Source organism: Aquarana catesbeiana, linkage group LG05, assembly GCF_042186555.1.
Source record: "Aquarana catesbeiana isolate 2022-GZ linkage group LG05, ASM4218655v1, whole genome shotgun sequence".
Classification (NCBI taxonomy): Eukaryota; Metazoa; Chordata; class Amphibia; order Anura; family Ranidae; genus Aquarana; species Aquarana catesbeiana.
Window position 1 is genome coordinate 22,188,391 of NC_133328.1, and position 27,375 is coordinate 22,215,765.

Sequence of the window (27,375 nt, forward strand, 5' to 3'; positions counted from 1 at the left end):
CACACCATAATCCCCCCTCCACCAAATGATTTGGACCAGTGCACAAAGCAAGGTCCATAAAGACACGGATGAGCGAGTTTGGGGTGGAGGAACTTGACTGGCCTGCACAGAGTCCTGACCTCAACCCGCTAGAACACTTTTGGCATGAATTAAAGCGGAGACTGTGAGCCAGGCCTTCTCGTCCACATCAGTGCCTGACCTCACAAATGTGCTTCTGGAAGAATGGTCAAACATTCCCATAGACACACTCCTAAACCTTGTGGACGGCCTTCCCAGAAGAGTTGAAGCTGTTATAGCTGCAAAGGGCGGAGCCAACTCAATATTGAACCCTACGGACTAAGACTGGGATGCCATTAAAGTTCATGTCTACTCCTGCACATGCTGCCTCCTGTCATACCCTCTGCTCTCCTCTCCTGCACATGCCGCCTCTGGTCTTGTCTCCGCTCCCTCCTGTAATTTTTTGCAGGCAGCCCGTTGTGGGAGGAGTTGCTGGGTCCCTCCCACAGCTCTGTTCATTGCCCAGGCTATGCACAGCACGGTGATGATGTCACTGCTGCATTTACAGGGTAGTATCTGGGTTTGTATTGCCATTTGGTGCCCACAAAGTGGATTTATATCCTTTTTGCTTTTGCCGGGAGTATATTTAAATGAAATGTGTTGCATCCGAAGTCCAGATTGAAGTTTATTTATTGTACAAATTGTGCCACACTTTCTTTGCCCTACGCAGGAGATGGCTTGAAGGTCCTCTGGGGCAGTTTGCCATTCTTGTCCTCGACCCGTGCATAGACAATGACACATGCATCATCCCTCTATTGTTGTGCTGGATTAGCGATCGCGCTGGTAGCATGATGGATATATTGACACATTCATTGGACACATTCCCCAGTCTGTGCATCATTAGCGATTATTTTGTAAGTCATTAGCTGGCGCTCTCAGCGCGGGATGCCGTGTTCTGAAAAGCCGGGGATCCGGCAGGCACAGACACGTACCTGCTCACACATCTGTGTAATGACGCCGCCTCCTACAACACATACTATCACTAAGCTTTTACTTTTCTTTGTGGGCCCAAACTTTACCGTTTTAGTGTCAAACCTGTAAACATTTTAAGCAAATGCGATTACAGTAGTTCACTTTAAAAAAAAAAAAAAAAATTCTGTTGCTCTAACAGATCATTTGTCGTAAGCAAATAATTGGGGAGGCAGATTTGAGGAGGCTAGAAAATTACTTGGAACCCCCAAACATATATTTGTTTTTTCAGTAGAGACCCTAGAGAATAAAATGGCGATCGTTGCAATATTTTGTATTTGCACAGCGGTTATTCAAATGCAATTTTTGGGGAAAAAAAAAACACTTTAATGAATTCTCTGTTTCTTTGCATGATCCCATGATCTGCCTCCTGGGGGGAGTAAGGGAGAGATCCCAGGAGGCAAGTTTCAGTACTGTGCACATGCCCAGGAACACTGCAGCAGATCCCAGAGTGACCCGTGGGGTTCCTGTGTATGCACTGAATGTGTGCTAAACCTGCCTAAAGTCCCAACAAAAATAAATACAGTAAATCCTACCAGTGTTTGAAACCATGAAATCAGACCGAGACAGAAGTACAGGTAAATCACACTTGTTTATTAATAAAAGTAAATAGAACAAACGTAGTCAAAACATAGCCAAAGTTCGGTAACCGGAACAGATAGTCAGACAAGCCAGAAAGTCAGGAAGCTAGGAATCAGCGTAGTGGAACAGCAAGCAGGATCTGGAGCCAGAAGGAATGTCAGCCAAGCAAGTCTTTAACAAGAGCACTGGAGAAAGTCTCTGTGATGTTGACCAAGGCAAAAGCAGAGATCATCTGGGCTGGACAGCTTAACCACTTGACGACCGCCTCACGCCGATGTACGTCGGCAAGGTGGCACGGACAGGCAAAATCACGTACATGTACGTGATTTGCCTTCCGCGGGTGGGGGGTCCGATCGGACCCCCCCCCCCGGTGCCCGAGGCGGTCGTCTTTTGTTCCCCGGTGATCGGAGGTGAGGGGGAGGCCATCCGTTCGTGGCCCCCCCTCGCAATCGCCGCCGGCCAATGGGAACATTCCTTTGCTGCTGTATGCTAAACAGCAGCAAAGGAAATGATGTCATCTCTCCTTGGCTCGGTAGGTTCTGTTCCAGCGCCGAGGAGAGAAGACATCACTGTGAGTGCACCAACACTACACAACACAGTAGAACATGCCAGGCACACAAAACACCCCGATCCCCCCCCCCGATCGCCCCCCCGATCACCCCCCAATCACCCCCCCCCTGTCACAAACTGACACCAAGCAGGTTTTTTTTTTTTTTTGATTACTGTATTGGTGTCAGTTTGTGACAGTAAAGGCTCGATTCACACAGGGGCAACACGACTTCAACGCGACTTTGCAACGCGACTTTAACCCGACTTCAACACAACTTGTGGATCCGACTTTCAATGAACGGGGATCCGACTTGGATCCCCGCCACTGTGTTTGGTATGAATCTTTAGGGGGAACTCCGCGCCAAATTTTAAATAAAAATCCGGCATGGGTTCCCCCCCCCAGGGGCATACCAGGCCCTTGGGTCCGGTATGGATCTTGAGGGGAACCCCCCTACGCCGAAAGGACGGCGTGGGGGGTCCCCCCAATCCATACCAGACCCTTATCCGAGCACGCAGCCCGGCCGGACAGGAATGGGGGTGGGGACGAGCGAGCGCCCCCCCCCCCTCCTGAGCCGTACCAGGCCGCATGCCCTCAACATGGGGGGGTTGGTGCCTTGGGGGAGGGGGGCGCGCTGCGGCCCCCCCCACCCCAAAGCACCTTGTCCCCATGTTGATGAGGACAAGGGCCTCTTCCCGACAACCCTGGCCGTTGGTTGTCGGGGTCTGCGGGCGGGGGGCTTATCGGAATCTGGGAGCCCCCTTTAATAAGGGGGCCCCCAGATCCCGGCCCCCCACCCTATGTGAATGAGTATGGGGTACATGGTACCCCTACCCATTCACCTAGGGGAAAAAAGCGTCAATAAAACAAACAGTACACAGGTTTTTTAAAATAATTTATTAGGCAGCTCCGGGATCTTCTTCCGACTTCGGGGGTCCTCTTCCGACTTCGGGGGTCTCTCCGCCGTCTCCTCCCGGTGTCCGCATCTTCTGCCGGCTCCTCCGCTATCTTCTGCAGCTCAATTGCTAGCGGTTCAAAACCCCCCCCAAATGACCCCATTTTGGAAAGTAGACACCCCAAGCTATTTGCTGAGAGGCATGTCGAGTCCATGGAATATTTTATATTGTGACACAAGTTGCGGGAAAGAGACAAATTTTTTTTTTTTTTTTTTTGCACAAAGTTGTCACTAAATGATATATTGCTCAAACATGCCATGGGAATATGTGAAATTACACCCCAAAATACATTCTGTTGCTTCTCCTGAGTACGGGGATACCACATGTGTGAGACTTTTTGGGAGCCTAGCCGCGTACGGGACCCCGAAAACCAAGCACCGCCTTCAGGCTTTCTAAGGGCGTGAATTTTTGATTTCACTCTTCACTGCCTATCACAGTCTCGGAGGCCATGGAAAGCCCAGGTGGCACAAACCCCCCCCAAATGACCCCATTTTGGAAAGTAGACACCCAAAGCTATTTGCTGAGAGGTATAGTGAGTATTTTGCAGACCTCACTTTTTGTCACAAAGTTTTGAAAATTGAAAAAAGAAAAAAAAATGTTTTTTCTTGTCTTTCTTCATTTTCAAAAACAAATGAGAGCTGCAAAATACTCACCATGACTCTCAGCAAATAGCTTGGGGTGTCTACTTTCCAAAATGGGGTCATTTGGGGGGGTTTTGTGCCACCTGGGCATTCCATGGCCTCCGAAACTGTGATAGGCAGTGAAGAGTGAAATCAAAAATTTTCACCCTTAGAAATCCTGAAGGCTGTGATTGGTTTTCGGGGCCCCGTACGCGGCTAGGCTCCCAAAAAGTCCCACACATGTGGTATCCCCATACTCAGGAGAAGCAGCTGAATGTATTTTGGGGTGTAATTCCACGTATGCCCATGGCCTGTGTGAGCAATATATCATTTAGTGACAACTTTGTGCAAAAAAAAAAAAAAAAAAGTGTCACTTTCCCGCAACTTGTGTCAAAATATAAAATATTCCATGGACTCAATATGCCTCTCAGAAAATAGCTTGGGGTGTCTACTTTCCAAAATGGGGTCATTTGGGGGGGTTTTGTGCCACCTGGGCATTCCATGGCCTCCGAAACTGTGATAGGCAGTGAAGAGTGAAATCAAAAATTTACACCCTTAGAAATCCTGAAGGCGGTGATTGGTTTTCGGGGCCCCGTACGCGGCTAAGCTGCCAAAAAGTCCCACACATGTGGTATCCCCATACTCAGGAGAAGCAGCTGAATGTATTTTGGGGTGCAATTCCACATAGGCCCATGGCCTGTGTGAGCAATATATCATTTAGTGACAACTTTTTGTAAATATTTTTTTTTTTTTTTTTTTTGTCATTATTCAATCACTTGGGACAAAAAAAAATAAATATTCAATGGGTTCAACATGCCTCTCAGCAATTTCCTTGAGGTGTCTACTTTCCAAAATGGGGTCATTTGGGGGGGGTTTTGTACTGCCCTGCCATTTTAGCACCTCAAGAAATGTCATAGGCAGTCATAAACTAAAAGCTGTGTAAATTACAGAAAATGTACCCTAGTTTGTAGACGCTATAACTTTTGCGCAAACCAATAAATATACGCTTATTGACATTTTTTTTACCAAAGACATGTGGCCGAATACATTTTGGCCTAAATGTATGACTAAAATTTAGTTTATTGGATTTTTTTTATAACAAAAAGTAGAAAATATCATTTTTTTTCAAAATTTTCGGTCTTTTTCCGTTTATAGCGCAAAAAATAAAAACCGCAGAGATGATCAAATACCATCAAAAGAAAGCTCTATTTGTGGGAAGAAAAGGACGCAAATTTCGTTTGGGTACAGCATTGCATGACCGCGCAATTAGCAGTTAAAGCGACGCAGTGCCAAATTGGAAAAAGACCTCTGGTCCTTAGGCAGCATAATGGTCCGGGGCTCAAGTGGTTAACCCCTTCCCGCCGACCGAACGCATATATGCGGCCTCGGCTTTCCGGGGTTATACCGGGATGATGCCCGCACCTGCAGGCATCATCCCGGTACCGTTGTTTTCAGCGGGCGATCGGCTACCCGAGTATAACAATCGATGCGGCTAAAAGCCGCTCGGCTGTTATACCGGAGGAGCGGGAGGGGACATCCCCCCCTCCCGCCACCTCCCGCTGCTGTTACCGGGCCTCCCGTGCGATCGGCGGCTGGGGGCGGACTGGAACGAAGCTGCGAGCGGCTTCGTTCCAGCCTTCTTCTTGTAAATGCGGAAGTGACGTCATGACGTCACTTCCCGTTTACTCGGCTGCCAATTGCGCAGAATTTAAAAAAGTACACAGTATTCAGAATCACCGTTTTCGGCGATCTGAATACTTTGAAGTGTAAAGGAGGGATGGGGGGTCTTTTAGACCCCCCATCCCTCCATAAAGAGTACCTGTCACCACATATTACTGTCACAAGGGATGTTTACATTGCTTGTGACAGCAATAAAAGTAAAAAAAAAAAAAAAAAATTTTAAACACAATTTATAAAGTACAAAAATAAATAAAATAAATAAAAAAAAAAAAAAAAAATTTTTTAAAGTGCCCCTGTCCCCGCGAGCTCGCGCAGCGAAGAAAACGCATACGGAAGTCGCGCCCGCATATGTAAACAGTGTTCAAACCACACATGTGAGGTATCGCCGCGATCGTCAGAGCGAGAGCAATAATTCTAGCCCTAGACCTCCTCTGTAGCTCAAACCTGGTAACCGTAAAAATTTTTTAAAGCGTCGCCTATGGAAATTCAAAGGTACCGTAGTTCGTCGCCATTCCACGAGTGCGTGCAATTATAAAGGGTGACATGTTTGGTATCTATTTACTCGGCGTAACATCATCTTTCACATTATGCAAAAAAATTGGGGTAACTTTACTGTTTGGATTTTTTAAAATTCATGAAAGTGTCACTTTTCCAAAAATTTGCGTTTAAAACACCGCTGCACAAATACCGTGTGATAAAAAATATTGCAACAATCGTCATTTTATTCTCTAGATTCTCTGCTAAAAAAATATATATAATGTAATGTTAATGTATGTAAAGTAATTTTCTAGCAAAAAATACGGATTTTAACTTGTAAACACCAAATTTCAAAAATAGGCTTAGTCATGAAAGGGTTAAGTAAGCAGGACTGACGAGCAGGATATCATCAACAGCTGAGTCACTGAGCGGCCAGCTCGGAGAAGGAAGCCCTGACAACCAGCAGCACTCACCAACATTAAACACATAAATATCTGAATACAACTATACAGAAAAATTGTTTGTGCTTTTCTTTTAAATTCACTATAAATCAAAGTGCATTCTCTTCTCAAGAGTCCTAATGAGAATCAATGTACAAAAGCAATAGTGCAAATAAATGTGCAGAAAATGCAATATTAAAGTGGAGCTTCACCTAAAAGAGGAAGCTCCGCTTGTTTGCACTCCACTCCCCTTCCACTGCTACACTTGACACTCTTTGGGGGGGAAGGGGGGAGGAGGATACTTGTCAAAACCAGGTACCTGCTCCTACTTCCGGGTAAGATTGGCGCACAACAATCGTGGTGATCTACAACATTTCTGACCCCTCCTCCTTCTAACCCCCCCCCCCCTGCTGCCTTCTGGGAGACACATAGGTCCCAGAAAGAAGACAGCGGGATCATTCAGAAAGCGCACTGTGACTGGCGCTTGCGCAGCAGGAAACAGGCTGTGAAGCCCCAAGGCTTCACTTCCTGTTTCCCTTAGTGTAGATGCTGGCGCTTCCACCCAGAGCCGATGGATGAATCAGCTAGGGGTGCAGACATTGCGGTATACATGGACAGGTAAGGGTCTTTATATTAAAAGTCAGCCGCAAATTTTTTTTTGTTTTTTACAGGACGAACTCCATTTTAAAGATACAAAGTCCCATCCAACGTATAAACTGTGAAATGAAGGTAGAACAATAGGCAACACTTTTTTTTTTTTTGCTATAGTAAGGGAGGGTTATAACTCCTGTCAGGTTAATTTTTTGCCATCTGTGTCCCTTTGGAGAGATTTCCCTTCACTTCCTGTCCCATAGTCAAAACAGGAAGTAAAAAGAAACCCCTGCAATCTAATGGAATTGCTTGGAGACCCTGAGGTCACCAGAACCAGTGTCCCCATTGGAAGATTTCCCTCGCTATTATTTTACTGGGGACAACCCAAATTTGGGATTTTCTTTTACTTTCACTTTCAATGAAGTAAACAGGACAAATAGAGGGGGAGGATCTCCCTAACGGGGGGCACAGACAGCAATAAAAACTGACAGGGGTTCTAATCCCTAATCCCTCTCTACGCTATCTAAAACTTAAAATAAGAAGTTTTGCTTTTAGTTATACTTTAAAATCCACCGTGAAAGAAATTATATCTTCATTGTTATCATCTTCAATGTACCAAACACGGCGGCTGCTTACCAGATAATAAGACCCCAGTATGTAGGACAGGGATATGCAATTAGTGGACCACCAGCTGTTGCAGAACTACAATTCCCATGAGGCATAGCAAGACTGACATCCACAAGCATGACACCCAGAGGCAGAGGCACGATGGGACTTCTAGTTTTGCAACAGCTGGAGGTCCGCTAATTGCATATCCATGATGTAGGAGGTCATACAGAGCTTTGTTGACTACAGTGCTTAGATCCCAAATGGATGGATGGCTTTATCCTACAACTGCACCATGTTCTTCATAGGTAGAGAAAGGGGGAACACCTTGGTGTAATACACTCCAGTTATTTTTACTCCCCCTGAGGAAGTCACGCGACGTAACGCGTAGGGCGTGGCCGGAGTATACCGCGGACCGGAAGTGACGTGCGAGGTGGCGTGAAACACCAAATGTTTGTCTCTGTTTGGCGCACTTGCTGCTGCTTTCATGTAAGCAGAGAAACCAAAGAGGAAGATGTGCCCCAAAGGGGATAATACGGGCAGTGTGTCACCGGGAAATGAATGAATGGTGCAAACGTCAAGTACACAAATATTATTAAAAATTATTAACAAAAGTTTGAGTACAAAATATACATAAACATATATGATATAAAATCACGTGAGTAGAAGAGACAATGAATAAATGGTAATCAAACTGCTGAGGTGCATTGGTATGTCCTCCCAGCAAATTCAAAAATGACCCGCTGGAATGAGAATACCGCAGCACAAAATACTCTACATGTTTCGGAATATAGAGAAATTATGTTCCCTCTATACAGTGTATTTCCTTCTTCAGGAGTTTTTTTGTACTCAATAAACTTTTGTTAATAATTTTTAAGAATATTTGTGTACTTGACGTTTGCACCATTCATTCATTTCCCGGTGACACTCTGCCCGTATTATCCCCTTTGGGGCACATCTTCCTCTTTGGTTTCTCTCCTTTTCTGGGATGTGGCAGTGATCCCCGGGCAAGCTCCAACATTGGTTCCCTTCCAAATTCCTGTTTTCGCTTTCATGTAAGCAGGTATTTTATTTAATAAACTCTTTTTATTATGGTAATAAACTATTGGAGGCTTATTTACCTTACATGTGGATCGTAATATCGGTTACGAGGGGTGGAACCTTTTGATCTATAATATCTTGCTGTTGATCCTGGACGTGAAACTCACTGTTCCCATTGGATTTATAAAGGCATTTAACCTATGCCCATGAGGTTAGAGTTCTGTGAGCACATTGGTGTGGTGTCAGCAGTTTCACTCATTGGATAAATTTGTCAAGTTTTTTTGAAATTTCATCTACACTATCTTGAACCACTGCATTACTTCTACTTATGGACTTTTTTTGCACTTTTTTAACTATATTGTGTCACTACTTTTATGAACGTTTATTGAACATTATTTCACACTTTGGCAATAATTCAATACTATTTTGATTGATGATGGATTGCTAGGTTAAGCACAAGATCACTGTAATTTCAATTGTACTTTACTCCACTGCCTCAGAAGATGTCCCGTTGGACGAAACGTGTTGGTCGGAGTCTAGCAGTGATGTCATCACGCTCGTTCAGAGAACCAGTGGTCTGTTTGTGTTATGAGGGCAATCCTGTAGGTTTGTGAGTCCATGTCTTACTATTTTTAAAGTAAACCGTGCAGGACTGAGGGGAAAGGGTTCAGCTTTAAAAAAAATGAAATGGGCTTTTGATCTGAACATTTTAGTGTTTTGGGTTTACATATCCATTTTTCTGTAGGGTTTTGCTGACTTTCCAAAGTCTTACAAGATATGTTGATGTCTAAGTAATAAGGGCCATAAAGAAAATGAAATGAACGATTCTCCATACAATAAACAGAGGGGACGAGAACGAGTGAAAACAATGGCGGGTGATACATTGTTTACATTGGAGCTAATATGGAATTTACTGGGATTTTGGTTTCGCACACATTAGGTACCTCCATATTATTCCTAATTACACCAAAGAAAATAAACAAATTTGAATGCACTCGATGATTGAACGCTGCACAGCCGTTTCCACACAAACATACATTCCTCCAACCAACAGCGAGATGAAAAGGAGGTTTCAGAGGAAAATGCAGTCACAGATGCTTTAATGGCCCATAAAGTGCAATTAGACTTATTTTGGTTGGGAAGTTCGTAATTTCATACTCTCCATGTTCAGATGGAGCTTAGAATTAATTACATTAATTGCCGAATTGATTGCTTCTCTTGAAGAGAAGCTATAGTGTATTGGCTGAGAACCAACTCAAGTCTTGAAGTCATATTAAAGGGACCTTTTATCCAACTTACAAAATGGAGGTAAAAGAGGAAAAAAAAATCAAGTATGCTAAATGCTTACTTGCAGTGTTTTTTCCTTCCCGTAATTGGCGGTTTATTGACTTGCAACGTGCCACTGAACTTGACAGGAGAAATTGACTTCGCCAGGAAGATTCAGTTCCCTAATGCCCTGTACACACGACCGGTTTAGCCGTCGTAATAAACTCCGACGGTTTCTCCGAAGGAACTCCACCAGAATTCCATTCAAGCGGTCTTGCCTACACACGGTCAACCCAAAATCCAACTGTCCAGAACGCGGTGACCTACAACACTTACGACGGGACTAGAAAAAGGAAGTTCAATAGCCAGTAGCCAATAGCTTCCGTCTCGTACTTGCTTCAGAGCATGCGTCTTTTTTTGGTCCGTCGGAACAGCATAGAGACAATCGGTTTTCCCGATAGGAATTGGGTCCGTCGGAAAGATTTAGAACATGTTCTATTTCTAGGTCTGTCAGATTTTTCGAGAAAAAAGTCCTACACACGATCGGAATATACGATGAAAAGCTTCCATCTGACTTTTTCTGTTGGACATTCCGCTCGTGTGTATGCGGCATAACACAATCTCTAATTCAGCCTTTCTCAACCTTTTCTACATGGAGGAACCCTTGGAATAGCTTTCTGGTCTCAGGGAAGTCCTGCTAAAAATTACTATATCTACAACTCTTGATACATTAGTGTGATGGTCAGTGGGAAGAATGCTCCTTACACTTGTGGTCATTGGGAAGAATTACCTCCTTACAGATAGCTAAAAAGATCAATGGTGTCAGTGGGAACTTATCTGAGAGTTAAAAATTGCTCATTGCTCAAGGAACCCCCTAGCAACCTCAGGAGGAACCCTAGTGTTCCATGGAACCCTGGTTTTGAAACCCTGCTCTAATACTGCCTGTGCTGGTCCAGCGCCTCCTTTTGAGCTCCCTGCATAACCTTTTATGTAGCTCTGGAGGGGTGGGGAAACGAAGGGGAATACTATAATGCAAGGGTCTCAAACCGGTGGTGTTCTGTCAAATTAGCCTACTGGTCAGAAACTCCAACCACGTCACTTCCTGGTTTCTTTAAACCACCAGCACTTGGAGATTTTGACGAATTTCTGTTTGGACACAACACCGGCAACCGAATACAGTCCGGTACAGGAAGATTTAGCCGTTTTGACAGCACAGCGGCTAAAGTTGTCGCCGCCTTGGAGGCGGCCATTTTGTTGACAGTCTCTCTCTGCTCATAATATCGTGCACCGGACTGTATTTGGTTGCCGGTACGTACAAAAAGAGAAGGAGGGAGCGCACCGACCTTGTGCATTACCAAAGATAAAATGTATTTATAAAATATATCAAGAATTATACTCACAAGTGAGCTTTAAAGCAAGGCTTATCAATACTCCAGCAATTACGAGCAGTATCTCTAGATGCCTGCAACCTGGACCAGATATTTGGAGGAACCAGATGGCATCACATACGCTGCCGTCACAAATGGCTGTTGTGTCCAAACAGCAATTCGTCAAAATCTCCAATTACTGATGTTTTAAATGGGTTGTAAACCCTCATGTGTTTTTTCCTCTTAATGCATCCTATGCATTAAGGTGAAAAACCTTCTGTCATGCAGTAGCCCCCCCAGAGCCCCCCGTTTTACTTGCCTGAACCCGGTCTTTCTTGCTCGGGGACGAGCACACCAGCTCTAGCCCGTGTCTCGTGTCCTGATTGGATACTATGATAGCAGCGAAGATATTTGCTCCAAATCCAATGATGCGGGCGATGGGGGGGTGGGGCCGAGTCCTGTCGTCTGTGTCAATGGACGCGCCCGCAGGGGTGTCCTGAAGGAGAGTGCTTCTCCAACGGGTCACTCGATGCGGGGAGGAGCCAGGAGCGGCGCTGAGGGACCCCAGAAGAGGAGGATCGGGGCCACTCTGCAAAACCAACTGGACAGAGGAGGTAAGTATGACATAGCGGATTGACGTCCGGGAAGTGGTTCTGTTATCCTGACTGGACGTCATATGACGTCCAGCAGGATAACATGCCGCAGCGCGCCCCCGGGGGCGCGCATCGCGGCGATCGGTGGAGCGGTGTGTCAGTCTGACACACCGCTACACTGATCTTGGTAAAAGGCCTCCGGCGGAGGCTCTTTACCACGTGATCAGCCGTGTCCAATCACGGCTGATCACGCTGTCAATAGGAAGAGCCGTTGATCGGCTCTTCCTCACTCGCGTCTGACAGACGCAAGTAGAGGAGAGCCGATCGGCGGCTCTCCTGGCAGGGGGGGTCTGCGCTGATTGTTTATCAGTGCAGCCCCCCCTCAGATCACCCCACTGGACTACCAGGGATGCCACTAGGACCACCAGGGAAGGGGCAACGTGGATGGCCAGGTATGTACCCCATGGCCATCCACATGTGCCCAATCTGTGCCAATCAGTGCCCACAAATGGGCACTGATTGGCACTATGATGTCCATGATATGCCCAGATCTGCCCAGCAATGCTCTATCAGTGCCACCTGTCATTGCCCATCTGTGCCACCTGTCATTGCCCATCTGTGCCACCTGTCATTGCCCATCTGTGCCACCTGTCATTGCCCATCAGTGCCACCTGTCAGTGCCCATCAGTGCCCATCTGTGCCCATCAGTGCCACACATCAGTGCCACACATACGTACCCATCAGTACCACCCATATATACCAATCAATGCCACCTACGAGTGCCCATCAGTGCCGCCTATGTGTGCCCATCGGTGCCACCTATGAGTGCCCATCAGTGCCGCATACCAGTGCCACCTATCAGTGCCACCTGTCAGTGCCCATCAGTGCCGCCTATCAGTGCCCATCATCAGTGCCCGTTAGTGCCACCTCATCAGTGCCACCTCATTGGTGCCACCTCATCGGTGCCCATCAGTGCCGCCGTATCAGTGCCCATCTGTGCCGCCGTATCAGTGCCCATTATTGAAGGAGAAAGCGTACTTATTTACAAAAAAATTTAACAGAAACAAAGAAAAACTTGTTTTTTTTCTAAATTTTCGGTCTTTTTTTATTTGTTGCGCAAAAATTAAAAACCGCAGAGGTGATAAAATACCACCAAAAGAAAGCTCTATTTGTGGGAACAAAATGATAAAAAATTTGTTTGGGTACAGTGTAGCATGACCGCGCAATTGTCATTCAAATTGCAACAGCGCTGAAAGGTGAAAATTGGGCTGGGCGGGAAGGTGTCTAAGTGCCTGGTATTGAAGTGGTTAAAGAAACCGGAAGTTTAGTAGTTGGAGTTTCTGACGTGTTGGCTATTTTGACAGAACAGCAGCCCTCCAGCTGTTGCGAAACTACAAGTCCCATGAGGCGTTGCAAGGCTGACAGTTACAAGCATGACTCCCACAGGCAGAGGCATGACGGGACTTGTAGTTTCTCAACAGCTGGAGGGCCGCCAGTTTGAGACCCCTGCTATAGAGTGTCACTTGAGTACCACATCTTGGATATCACATCCAAGATGGTGGCACCCAGCAAGAACTCTCAGGGCAGCATTTATTAACCTTTTTTTCAGTCACGGGAACCCTTTACACAAAATCTCAAGACAATTCGATTCAATCTTGAGGCCCAATCTGTAGACACCATAAATGTTACTCATCAATGGGAAACCTGAGCCTGGGAAGATGCACGCAACCACCTTAATGAAATTAACTTTACATCAGAAGCCCCCATTGCGCCAGAGGTCCCTCTTCATGTCAGAGACCCCCCCCCTCTTCATTTTAAAGTCCCCCTTCATGTCTCAGCCCCCTATCGCATCACAGTCTCCCAGTCATGTCAGGGGTCCCCCTTCATGTCAGAGTCCCCCCTTCCCATCAGAATTCCCCCTTCACTTCAGGAGGTCCTCCTATCACATCACAGTCTCCTAGCCATGTCAAAGTCCCCCCTTCCCATCAGAATCCCCCTATCACATCACAAACGCATTATTCCCCACGCATACATTCATGAAAACGGCTGTAATATTGGCTGGGTGCTGTAACCCCTTGCCGACCAGCGCACGACAATATACGTTGGCACAATGGCACGGCTGGGCAAATGGGCGTACAGGTACGCCCCCTTTAAGATGCGGCATTGTGGGCGTGCGCCTGCCGCGTGCTCCGTGACTGCGGGTCCCGTGGATTCGGTGTCACAGAATCCACGGGGAGATGCCTATGTAAACAAGGCGTTTCCCCGTTCTGCCTAGTGACATGACAGGGATCTACTGCTTCCTGTCATCAGTTAAAATCACTTCCTAGGACACACTTAACCCCTTGATCGCCCCCTAGTGGTTAACCCCTTCCCTGCCAGTGTCATTTACACAGTAATCAGTGTATATTTATAGCTCTGATCGCTGTATAAATGACAATGGTCTCAAAATAGTGTCAAAATTGTCCGATGTGTCCGCCATAATGTCGCAGTCACAATAAAAATTGCAGATCGCTGCCATTACTAATAAAAAAAAAAAAAAAAAGCCATAAAACTATCCCCTATTTTGTAGACGCTATAAGATTTGCGCAAACCAATCAATATACGCTTATTGCGATTTTTTTTTTTTCTTATGTAGAAGAATACATATCGGCCTAAACTGAGAAAGAAATTTTTTTTTTTTTTGTATATTTTTGGAGGATATTTATTATAGCAAAAAGTAAAAAAAAAATTTTTTTTTTTTCAAAATTGTCGTTCTTTTTTTTTTTTTTGTTTATAGCGCAAAAAATAAAAACTGCAGAGGGGATCAAATACCACCAAAAGAAAGCTTTGTGGGGAAAAAAGGACATCAATTTTGTTTGGGTACAGTGTAGCATGACCGCGCAATTGTCAGTTAAATCGATGCAGTGCTGAATTGCAAAAAGTGCTCTGGTCAGGGAGGGGGTAAATCCTTCCGGGGCTGAAGTGGTTAATGACCACAGGCTGTAAACCACAGACAATCTAAATGGAGAAATGTCATCAGCACACTAAGGATTCCTCAGAAGGGTCCAAAGCTTTATTCACATGGTCACATGGTACACACACAAAATTTAATAAAATACTCCGCACTGCCCGAAATATTAGCAGCTAACACAACAAACAGGAATTTTGCTCAAATCAACAAGTGCATCAAGTGTAGCGCTGAAGTGCCAAACTAAGTGACCGTGGTTATGTTATAAACATAAATAACATAATAGATTTATACACATATATATAAATGACATATGTGATGAAAAATTGTGTGAAAAAAACAGATAAAATGAATTGAATTAAATTATGAAATAAAGTCTGTAGGAGTCTTCAAAGATCCACAGTGTGCAGTGATTAATAACAGTCCATATTGAAGTGAGATGGTCTTGATCACCGTGCATAAAACCAATATGGTAGATGGAAAAAAAGAACAACAGTGTGATGTTGCCACCACCAGGATAAGTGCAGGCTTACCAGAAATTTTGAATTCAAAAGAACGTACGTTCTATGAGTCAAACCAGCTTGTATTGTCAGCTGACAATAGGGGTGGAACCTTGGGAGTCCTCAGTAATTGGAGCCTGGAGTCTCTAAAACCTTCATGGAAGGATCGTCTCCATACGGATGGTTACACATCAGGAGAAGATGGCCCATAGAAAATAAAAAAGGGGCCACATAGCATAATTCCGTAAGCAATAGAAATTTATTAAAAAGTAGAACACTTACATTTGTGAAGTAAAAAAAAGCGCTTTGTATAAAATCGTGTGGAGTGCCCCAACGCGTTTCGTCTCATTAAACCCCAGTAGGGGTGCAACGGATCGTCGCCGATCCGTGATCCGTACGGATCAACCTCCGCGGATCGCGGGTGTGCCGATCCGCGGAGGTTGATCCGCACTCTGCGGCCTCGGCCATAGGAAAGGCCGCGGCTTCGGCCTAGCTCCGGAGCGGCGGCCATCTTGGTACACCCGGAAGTGGCCGCTGTCTCGTCAGGAAGTGACGTTTCGTCGCCGCCATCTTGCTACACCCCACACTCCTGCACAGTACAGTAATGATAGAGTGAGAAGGGGGCAAGCGGACATTTGTTACACCCACCGGAGTTTTAGATTTAAAAGCTATTTTCAACACAAAACCGAGCTTATATGCATAAATACAGTATTTGTAGATCGGACAGACTGTTTAGATGTTAGATTTTAAAAGCAACAGCAAACCTGCTGACCTTACATGGTTGCTAATGTGACAGAACACCTCTGATTTTCACATTTAATGTTAAATGTGAAAATCAGAGGTGTTCTGTCACATTAGCAACCATGTAAGGTCAGCAGGTTTGCTGTTGCTTTTAAAATCTAACATCTAAACAGTCTGTCCGATCTACAAATACTGTATTTATGCATATAAGCTTGGTTTTGTGTTGAAAATAGCTTTTAAATCTAAAACTCTGGTGGGTGTAACAAGATTTGTGTGTTTTTTTTTTTTTTTTGTTTTTTTTGTTTTGCTGATCCAAAAATGATCCGATCCGTGACTCTGATCCGAGGATCGATCCGATCCGTGAGTTTTTTGATCCGTTGCACCCCTAGACCCCAGGCGAAGTCTAATGAGACGAAACGCGTCGAGAAGACTCCACTGCCATTGGTTTTATGCACGGTGATCAAGACAATCTCACTTCAATATGGACTGTTATTAATCACTGCACACTGTGGATCTTTAAAGACTCCTACAGACTTTATTTCTTAATTTAATTCAATTCATTTTATCTGTTTTTTTTCCACACAATTTTTCATCACATGTGTCATTTATATATATGTGTATAAATTTATTATGTTATTTATGTTTAACCACGTTCACTTAGTTTGGCACTTCAGTGCTACACTTGATGCACACGGTACACACACAACAACGTTTCGGAGCCACGCGGGGCCCCTTCGTCAGACAGGTGATAAAGGGGCCCTGTGTGGCTCCGAAAACGCTGTCGTGTGTGTGCCGTGTGACCGTGTGAATAAAGCTTGGGACCCTTCTGAGAAATCCTTGGTGTGCTGATGACATTTCTCTTATCACACCACAGTCTTCCAGTCTTGTCAGAGTACCCCCTATGACATCACAGTCTCCTCATCACATCAAAGCCCCCACCCCATCACGTCAGAGGTCCCCCATCATTTCAGAGTCTCCTATCACATCACAGTCCCCCATCACATCAAGGGATGCTGGAGATGTTCTTTCATCTAATGTTCTTGACAGAAAATGGTTGCAAGGTGCTGTGATGTTTGCATAAGCCCCCCCCCCCCAACAAAAAGGCCAGCAAAGGCCAGCAGATAGTCCCAGTGATGGTGTCACTTGGTCTCAAAAGAGGTATTTCTTGCAAACAACATTTATTTAAATTTTTTAACTTTAATTGCATGTTGATTCAGAATACTTTATAAATCCCAAAGGGAAATAATTATCAGGGGTGAACAAGAGAAGGTATTATATGTGTACATTACAACTTTGCTTTAACAGACCAAAAGGGATCAAATAAGGAGGAGTTAGGGTGTGCAAACAATTTCAGGCCGAGTTCACATATGTGTGGCCGTGGTTTCGGGCCTGGGGTCCGGTGCGTCACTGTTCACTGGTTCAGGTGCGATTCAGGCCTGAATTTTTGCCTGAACTCGCATCTGAATCAACCCAAACACACATAGGACCATTTTTGAATGCCAACCGCAGCTGCCCCGGACTTATGTGAACCGGCGCCATTGAGACCTGGTCACATTTACCTGTCATGCGAATTGGATGTGGAGAAACCCCCCGCATATGTGAACCTGGCTTAAGGTGGGGAAATAACACTATGGGGGTTGAATTGCTAAATCTGGAGAGTGCAAAATCTGGTGCAGCTCTGCATAGGAACCAATCCGCTTCCAGGTTTTTATGTCAAAGCTTAACCATTTCCCGCCAGGAGGGCGTACATGGACATCCTCCCGTTTTTAGTGGTTATACCGGGACAATGCCTGCACCTACAAGCATTGGGGATTTCCTTCAGAGTAAGAACAATCGTTCTTACAGTCGGCGGCAGGGGACATGTATGTGTGTCACCCCCCCTCTAGCCGCCCGTGTGATTGGCAAGCCAGAGAAGGAATCTGCTGGTGCGGGAAGTTGACCATAGAGATTTCCAAGGAACAGATGGTCCCCGGTCATCTCTATGACTCTCGGAGGCCCTTGTGCGATGTTATGCCATCACGTCTGGCTGGCAATTGTAAACACTAGCGTGTATTCGGCTGGAAAACCGAGATCGTTTTTTGTTTTTTTTTTTATCCCTGGCTTTCCAGCCTGGAGGAGAGGGGTGTAGACCCCGCCTCTCTCCATAAAGAAGACCTGTCATGCTCCAATTCCTATTACAAGGGATGTTTACATTCCTTGTAATAGAAATAAAAGTGATAAAAAAAAAAATTTAAAGGGAAAGTGTAAAAAATACAAATAATAATAAAAAAAAAAAAATATAAACAATTAAAGTGCCCCCGTCCCCGCAAGCTCCCACGCAGAAGCTAACACATACCTACGTCGTGCACACATATGTAAACGGCGTTCAATACACACATGTGAGGTCGCGCCGCAAACTTTAGAGCAAGAGCAATAATTCTATCCCAAGACCTCCTCTGTAACTCTAAACATGTAACCTGTAAAAATTTTTAAAGCGTTGCCTCTGGAGATTTTTAAGTACTGAAGTTTGGCGCCATTCCACGAGTCTGTGCAATTTTAAAGCGTGACATGTTGGGTATTTATTTACTCGGCATAACATCATTCTTCACATTATACAAAGAAATTGGGCTAACTTTAGTGTTTTTGTTTTTTCTTAATTCATAAATATGTCCCCCCCCCCCCCCCCCCCCCCCCCCCAAAAAAAATGTGTTTGAAAAATTGCTGCGCAAATACCATGTGACATAAAAAGTTGCAACGACCGCTATTTTATTCCCCTAGGGTCTCTGCTAAGAAAACATAAATAATGTTTGGGGAATGATGTTTTTTTACACGTAGGAGCGAAGTGCCAGAATTGGCCCAGATGGCAAGTGGTTAATTGAACCAGTTGAAGTTAGAAGCTGATTGGCTACCATGCACAGCTGCACCTGGTTTTGCATATTCTAGTTTTAATAAATCAACCCCCAGAGGTTGCATTGTTGCAGGTAGTGAATAGTGGTGTCACCTTCATCCTGTGAACTGCAGCAGGGGGTGTGAGAATCACGAGAACGACTGAACAGAATCGCAGATCTTTTACCGGGTTATACAGTTTCCATGTACGGTATTTATTGGGATGTTTGGCTGGAGTTCCACCATAATTATCTTTGGGGCTTTACTGTGTTACCAATTTAAACCAGAAGCACAGGACACCTATTATCCATGCACAGCGCTTCACAATGTCCTGTTTTTCCAGCTGACAACGTGAAACCTCTGATTTTTGTTTTTCCCCCCGCAGGCGGCCGGCGCGGTGCGTCCATTAGTGTCCACCGTCATCGCTTCCTCCTCTGATGGGTGTCTGGCCCATTCACTGGAACGCACTAAACACAGAGCCAGCGAGATGCCCCAGGCTTTCCTGTTTGACGTCATTTATAAAGCGTACCTTCAGGTAAGTGGACATGTGTTTCCAGTGCAGACCTCAGATCTTAGGATTTCTGAGTTAAACCCGCCCCGGGGCTCCAAACTTCAAAAAAAACTGGACTGACAAAAAGTGACACCAGAAAAATTTGAAAAGTGAAAATGAGTTGGAGTTCAAATCTTTAAACAGTCAAAGCTAGTCATAAACACGAGGCAGTAATCGGACGTGGGGACACATCGGGGTGGATTTAATTACCCACCTGAAGACCAGGTCTTTCTGACACTTTCTGTTTACATGTAAAAATCATTATTTTTGCTAGAAAATACAGTAAAACCTTGGATTGCGAGCATAATTCGTTCCAGAAACATGCTTGTAATCCAAAGCACTTGTATATCAAAGTGAATTTCCCCATAAGAAATAATGAAAACTCAGATGATTCGTTTCACAACCATTTATTATTAATTCTTTAGTTTATAGTCCCTATAAAAAGATTATAGTGATGTGATCGGTTGCGCAACCATAAAATGTCCATCCACAAATGGAAGCCCCCACAAGGGGATTGGAAGCAAAATCCAGCAGGAGCTCCAGAGTATAAAAGAGAAGAGAGGCGCCTCTAAGTGTAGCAATATGGTTACATTTAATGAAGGTACAACATTTAGCAACTCACGCGGCTGATGGTTAAAAGATACACATCTAAGTATGCAGGAATCCGGGGTAAAGCTGTCCACATAGACCATCCCCCGCACCGCCGTCTCTCAACCGCTGTCAGTCTGCAATCATGACCGGGAAGACTACCCTGCAGAGCGATCTGAAAGTGAGGCTGGAGCGCTCGCGCAGCGCAGCGTGGAAGGGATGACGTTGATGGCGGTGCGGAGGATGGTCTATGTCAGTGATGGCGAACCTTGGCACCCCAGATGTTTTGAAACGACATTTCCCATGATGCTCAACTACACTGCAGAGTGCATGAGCATCATGGGTAACATAGTTCCAAAACATCTGGGGTGCCAAGGTTCACCATCACTGCCCTATGTGGACAGCTTTACCCCGGATGCCTGCATACTTAGATGTGCCTGTTTTAATCATCAACCATGTGAGTTGCTAAATGTTGTACCTTCATTAAATGTAACCATATTGCTACACTTAGGGGCGCCTCTTTTCTCTTTTATACTCAGTTGTGATATGACGCTACTCTTATATCAAGACATCGCTTGTATATCAAGTCAAAATGTATTTAGAAATTTTGCTTGTCTTGCAAAACACTCTCAAACCAAATTACTCTCAAACCAAGGTATTACTGTATTTAAAACCCCCAAACCTTTTATATATATATTAACCCCCCTTTCTGCCCAGGCCAATTTTAACCTTTCAGCGCTGTCGCACTTTGAATGACAATTGCGCAGTCATGCAATGCTGTACCCAAACAAAATTTTGTTCACACAAATAGAGCTTTCTTTTGGTGGTATTTATTCACCACTGGGGTTTTTAATTTTTGCTAAATAAATAAAAAAAGACAAAAAATTTTGAAAAGAGGTAATTTTTCTCCTTCACTGATGTGTGCACTGATGAGGCGGCATTGATGGGCACTGATAGATGGCACTGATGGGCACTGGTTGGCGGCACTGATGGACACTGGCAGGCGACACTGATGGGCACTGGCAGGCGGCACTGATGGGCACTGGCAGGCGGCACTGATGGGCACTGGCAGGCGGCACTGATGGACACTGGTAGGTGGCACTGATGGGCACGTGTAGGCGGCACTGATAGGTACTGGTAGGTGGCACTGATAGGTGACATTGATGAGGAGACACTAATGGGCACTGATTGGCAGCAGTGGTGGGCTCAGATTGGCAGAATATTGAGCTGGCTCTTTTCTCCTGTCCTCCACATGCTGGCGGCGTGAGAAGGAGCAGTGAAGAGAGCCGGTAATGCAGAGGAGATTCAAGTGGCTAAACAGTTGTAGTCCCCCCCTCCCGCCACGCCGTTTCTTCTCCCATCTAATCGCGGAGCCCGATGGTGCACCAAACACAAAATCCATTGTGTTTGAAAAACTGCTGTGCAAAAAAACATGTGACGTAAAAATAAAATTGCACAACCCACCATTTTAATCTATAGGGCCTCTGCTAAAAAATAACCATACATATCTATCTATCTATCTATCTATCTATCTATCTATCTCTCTCTCTCTCTCTCTCTCTCTCTCTCTCTCTCTCTCTCTCTCTCTCTCCTCTCTCTCTCATTCTCTCTCTCTCTCTCTCTCTCTCTCTCTCTCTCTCTCTCTCTCTCTCTCTCTCTCTCTCTCTCTCTCTCTCTCTCTCTCTCTCTCTCTCTATATATATATATATATATATATATATATATATATATATATATATATATATATATATATATATATATATATATATATATGTAGGAAGGCCAGTATGGTGGCCTGAATTTATGGGAGGAGCCCGGGGGGTATTTAAGCAGCCCGCTCACCTGTGGTGCTTGTCGGTTTCCTGTGCGCGATATACGTCACTAGGCCGACTATTCGATATACCAGCGTCCGCAAGTTCTTGCTTCGCAAGTTCCCGTATTCGATATTCCGTACTCAAACCTTCGAAGTCCGCGTTTTTCGTTCGTATTTTGTACCACGCGTCTGGCTTGGCTGTCGCAGGTAAGGTCCCGTCGGACTTTTCGTTTTCATATCATGTCACTAAACCGTGATTTCAAATTTTCGTTTCACTCGCATTTCACAAACTGCAATGTATATCGCTCGTACGTTCGATATGTTACCCTTTCGACAGCACCGCGACGCAGACGTCGCTTCATTTCTAGCATGTCGGTATTCAAAAACGAAAAAAAAAGGAAAAAAAAAAAAAAAATATGTATATGCGTCGGTAGACAGCCATAGCGAGTCGCAAATTGCAATTTATCAAGTCAGTTCGATACCAACCATTTCTCATTTCTGAAACATTTCTAAACTCATTTCTGACATTTCAAATCATTTCTCATTTCAGTCACTTACCGCGCTCCGATTCGAATCCAGTCGCACCAAAGGTGCGCCGATTCGTTCCGGTGTGCCCCAGTTATTACGGCCTCATTTCTATACATGCACCAGAGTTACGTTATTGTCAGTCAATTGTACCTCTGCCATGGTTATCATTTCATTTCCACGTATCACGTTCCGACATGAATTCAGTCGCATGAAGAAAAAAAAAAAAAAAAAAAATGCACCGATTCATCTCGGCGTGCCCCAGGATTGGCCTCATTTCTATACATGCTCCAGAGTTACGTTTACCAGTCAATTGTACCTCTGTCATGGTTATCATTTCATTTCCATGTATCACGTCCCGACATTAATTCAGTCGCATGAAAAATGCACCGATTCGTCTCGGCGTGCCCCAGGATTGGCCTCATTTCTATACATGCTCCAGAGTTACGTTTATCAGTCAATTGTACCTCTGTCATGGTTATCATTTCATTTCCATGTATCACGTTCCGACATGAATTTAGTCGCATGAAAAATGCACCGATTCATCCCGGCGTGCCCCAGGATTGGCCTCATTTCTATACATGCTCCAGAGTTACGTTATCAGTCATTTGTACCTCTGTCATGGTTATCATTTCAGTCCCACGTATCACGTTCCGACAGGAATTCAGTCGCATGAAAATGCACCGATTCGTCTCGGCGTGCCCAGGATTGGCCACATTTCTGATACATGCTCCAGAGTCCGGATCATAGCTAAATCGTAGACATCGGGGGATTGACCCATATCTCTGTCATGCAATTTCTACCATTTCACTCCCACAACGCATCACCGTTTCGGAACCAGTCGCATCTGAGGCGCACCATTCGTCACGGCATGCATCACTGGTTCCGATCACATTTCATACCTACACCAGAGCTCGGTTAGTTGCCAGTCGCTAACACGGCACAACCAATTCGAGCCTCGGTCAAAACAATCATTTCTCTCATTTCATTTAATACTGCACTCCTATTCGAATCCAGATGCATCAAACAAGCACCGATTCGTCCCAGGAGCACCAATATTTTCAGTTGCCTCATTCCAATACACGCTCCAGAGCCCGGTCCACGGTCGAACAAATCGTGACACGACCAGGCCGCACCTCTGTCATGCAGTTCATTCATTTCACAATCAAGGCAAAACATTTCGAATCATTTCATTGTCACAAAATTGCAAGCACCATACAAATCATGGCTTCAAGTTACTTAGCAATCCCTTCACGAATTGTCACCTTTCATCTTCCTCAGGTCAGTCAAAGTTCAGTAGGTCCACCCTGCACCAGGTTGGACGATATCCCCCCAGGTAAAAAAAAAAAAAAAAAAAAAAAAGGGAGAATAAGTCGGGTAAGTATGACTCAGCGGATCAAAGAAAAAACTTGAAATTCATCTCACCCCCAATAGGTTACAGTCAACCAGGAAATAAAGCTCGAGAGATCCTCACCAGAGCAACCATGTCCCAGGCCGGCAGTGAAGACTTCACGGCCCCTCTATCACCTACTCCGGTCTCAGAAAACGGCAGCGTGCAATCCCTCAGGGGATGGACTATCCCCAAACTGACGGCAGAGCTCAGACGCAGAGGTGTCCCCTTCCCCGCCACAGCGAGGAAAGGCGAGCTCTTCAAACTCCTCTTCCCCCCACCAGCAGCAGGACCCAGTACCCAACAGGCATCCCTCCAGTCCATATCATCGGCCATCTCACAATTACACACGATGGTGTCATCTCTATCCACCTCAGTTGCAGACGTCCAAGCCAGGGTGGCACTTCTGGAGGCCCGACCGGCCACGGCTGTCCCCGACCCAACTGCAACTCAGACCTTGACACCTCTTCCTACAGGTACCTCAGGCTCAAGCGCCATTGTCTACCCCTCCCACCTGGTCCCAACCAGTATCAGGAAGGACATTTTGGACGGCAAGGACGTCAACCTGGCCTCTCTCCTTATCTCCGTGCATGATTTGGCAGAAAATAAGGCCTACTCCTGGGGCGACATATCGGTGGTCCTTAAAGCCAAAGACCCCAGGCTGAACCGCAAGCTATCAGTCCCCGAATTTACCCTGGCCTTTGGCATGCTCAGAGATGTCTTGTGCTCAGCCACCCCTAGCAGGCGGGAAGAGCTGGACTTATACCTCCATACTGTGGTAGACTTGGGCCACAAGTATGGAGGTTTCGCCTTCTACGATTATCATCGTTCCTTCTCAGCCAAGGCCGCCGCCAGATTCTCACAATTCCAGATCACGACAGATTGGAGTCTCATGGACACAGAGCTCTTCTGCCGCCACTTTGCCGGCTTACGCTCACCTCTGTGTGCAATTTGCCAGTCTTCCACCCACACTGCCACCTGGTGCGCCAATACGGCGATCAGACGGCCCTTCGAGTTCCCCTCTACCTCAGGTACAGTACAGGGCCAGTCGATCCCTGAACCAATGCCTCAGGTGGACAAACTCGGACGCCCAGTCCGAACCGTGGGAGGGGCAGCCATCTGTAACAACTTCAACTATGGGTCCTGCAACTTCAGCCAATGCCGTCTACTTCACATCTGCACTTTATGCCAAAGAGCACACCCTAGGAATTTGTGTGAAGTCAAGCAACACAAGAGGGCATGACTAAGCCGAATCAACATCTTATGGTTAGGACTGTATCTCACTTCACACCCCACCCCTTCCCTGGCCACCTACCTTATCCAAGGCTTCACAGTAGGCTTTCACACCGGCCTCATTGCACTGCCCCACAGTACTCACGAATGCGCCAATCTTCGTTCGGCAGCCATCGACGAACAGGCCATAGATCAGCTCTTACAGGCAGAGGTAGATCGAGACTACGTAATAGGCCCTTTCACTTGCCCCCCTTTCAGCACATGGAGAGTCAGCCCTATTGGGCTTGTCAAGGGCAAATTCTCTAATAAATTGCGTTTGGTGTACGACTTGTCTGCGCCTCATTCTTCGCACATACCCAGTCTCAATTCCCTGATCCCCTCCGAAGAGTTTTCCCTAAAATATTCCTCCGTTGACATGGCAATACAAGCGATCATCAAAGCAGGCACAGGTGCCTGGCTCTCCAAAGCCGACATCTCGGATGCTTTCAAGCTCCTGCCCATCCACCCATCCCTTTGGTGCTGGCACGGCATCAAATGGAAGGAAGCGTATTATTTTGCCACGAAACTCACCTTCGGTTCGAAGAGTAGCCCGTGGCTCTTCGACACGTTCGCACAGTCCCTCGTTTGGATACTATTACACAAGGGTCAATGCCATGAAGTCATCCATTACCTGGATGACTTCCTACTGATAGAACCGCCCAACAAGCCCCCAGGAGATCTCGACAAACTTAGAGCAATTTTTGGAAACCTCAATGTTCCTATCGCCGAGCACAAAGTCGATGGTCCAGCAAACATCATCACCTTTCTCGGGGTCAGCTTGGATACCTGCGCAATGCAGGCCAGTCTCCCCCCTGACAAATTAACACGCATTAGGGCAGTCCTTCACGACTTTACACACACCAAGGGCTGTACCAAAAAACAGTTGCAGTCTCTCCTGGGTATGCTCAACTTCGCTATGCGAATTATCCCACAAGGCCGCACATTTGTATCACGCCTGCTTAGATTTCTGTCAGAAACTCAAGACCCTGATCAGATTTTGAAATTAGACTCCGCAGCTATAGCGGACCTATCAATGTGGGAGGAATTCTTGTCCGCCTGGAATGGCATATCTCTATTTATACCTATGGTTTCGATCCATTCACCCCAGGTGGTGACTGACGCTGCAGCCTCCACAGGTTTCGCGGCAATTTTTGGCCATCATTGGTTTTCAGGACCCTGGCCTCAACAGATACTGTTGATACCCGGCTTTTCCCAAACATCTGCCCTCTTTGAGCTGTATCCCATAGTGGCAGCCGCACAACTCTGGGGCCACCACTGGACAGGACAAACCGTAGTCTTCACCACCGACAACCAAGCCACGGCAGACATCATCAACAGAGGCAGGTCCAAGTCCCTAGCAGTCATGTCCTTCCTGCGCAGGTTGGTACAACTGTCTTTACAACATCAGTTCAACATACACTGTGAATTTATACCCGGTAGATACAACTCAGCAGCTGACGCACTATCACGTTTCAATTATCCCTCCTTTTTCAAACAGGTTCCCGATGCCGATCCAATGTCGGCCCCTATCCCCGTCTGGTCACAACTGACCCTGGACTAGTTCAACATCTACACGGAGCTACGCAACTCATAAATAATTCCCTCTCCCGCAACACACTCAAAGCCTACCAGACAGCTTGGAAGGCTTTTAATAAATTCCTCACGTCCTGCCGCAAAGAACCAACAGATATCAAACAGGTACTGGCCTTCACGGCACACTGCCACACGCAGCTGGCCTTATCCTACAACACCATCCGGTTATACCTAGCCGGCATTCAACATTTCATGGCACTTGAAGACCCGACGAAATCGTCACTGTTCTCATCTCACGCTATACGAGCCATCCTAAGGGGAATACAGAAACAACAACCAGTCATCAGCACTAAGCGCTTGCCCATTACAGGGCCCATCTTTAGGGACATGTCAAATATTCTGGCTACATCGCCATTCGGTCTGCTCCCCAGCACGGTCTTACAAGCAGCCATATATTTAGCTTACTATGGGTTCTTGCGGCCTGGCGAATTCACCTCTAACAAACCCACAGACCAAGTACTATGCAGACGACACTTGCTTCGACACCAAGACCACTTTATCCTGCACCTCGAGGTCTCTAAAACCCAGCAAACGGGCTCGGGAGTGAACATCCACCTCTACAGAACCAACAACAGCTGGTGTCCAGTCGCTGTACTCAACCGACTCCTATCTCTCCTGCCTGAGCAACCAGACAGCAGTCCCCTTCTACCATTCCCAGTCAAACCCTTAAACGCCTCTCAGTTTGTGAGTCACATAAGAATACTTCTCCGCAATCTTCACCTTAACCCTAGTCAGTATTCCGGACACTCTTTCCGCATCGGAGCAGCCTCCGCGGCGTCCCGCCACGGGGTGCCAGATC

At 45.8% G+C, this 27,375-nt stretch overlaps 1 protein-coding gene across 2 annotated transcripts in view; it reads left to right on the forward strand.

The window, feature by feature from the left end:
- The window catches only part of CRPPA (CDP-L-ribitol pyrophosphorylase A), a 326,415-nt gene that overhangs the window by 44,496 nt on the left and 254,544 nt on the right, over window positions 1–27,375 (forward strand). The window contains exon 3 of one of the 2 annotated variants that reach the window (XM_073629520.1): window positions 19,231–19,380. The exons of the other annotated variant lie outside the window; for it this stretch is intronic. Within the exon in view, the coding sequence (XP_073485621.1) occupies window positions 19,231–19,380 (150 nt within the window). The remainder of the gene's footprint in view (window positions 1–19,230; window positions 19,381–27,375) is intronic. 2 annotated transcript variants of the gene reach the window in all.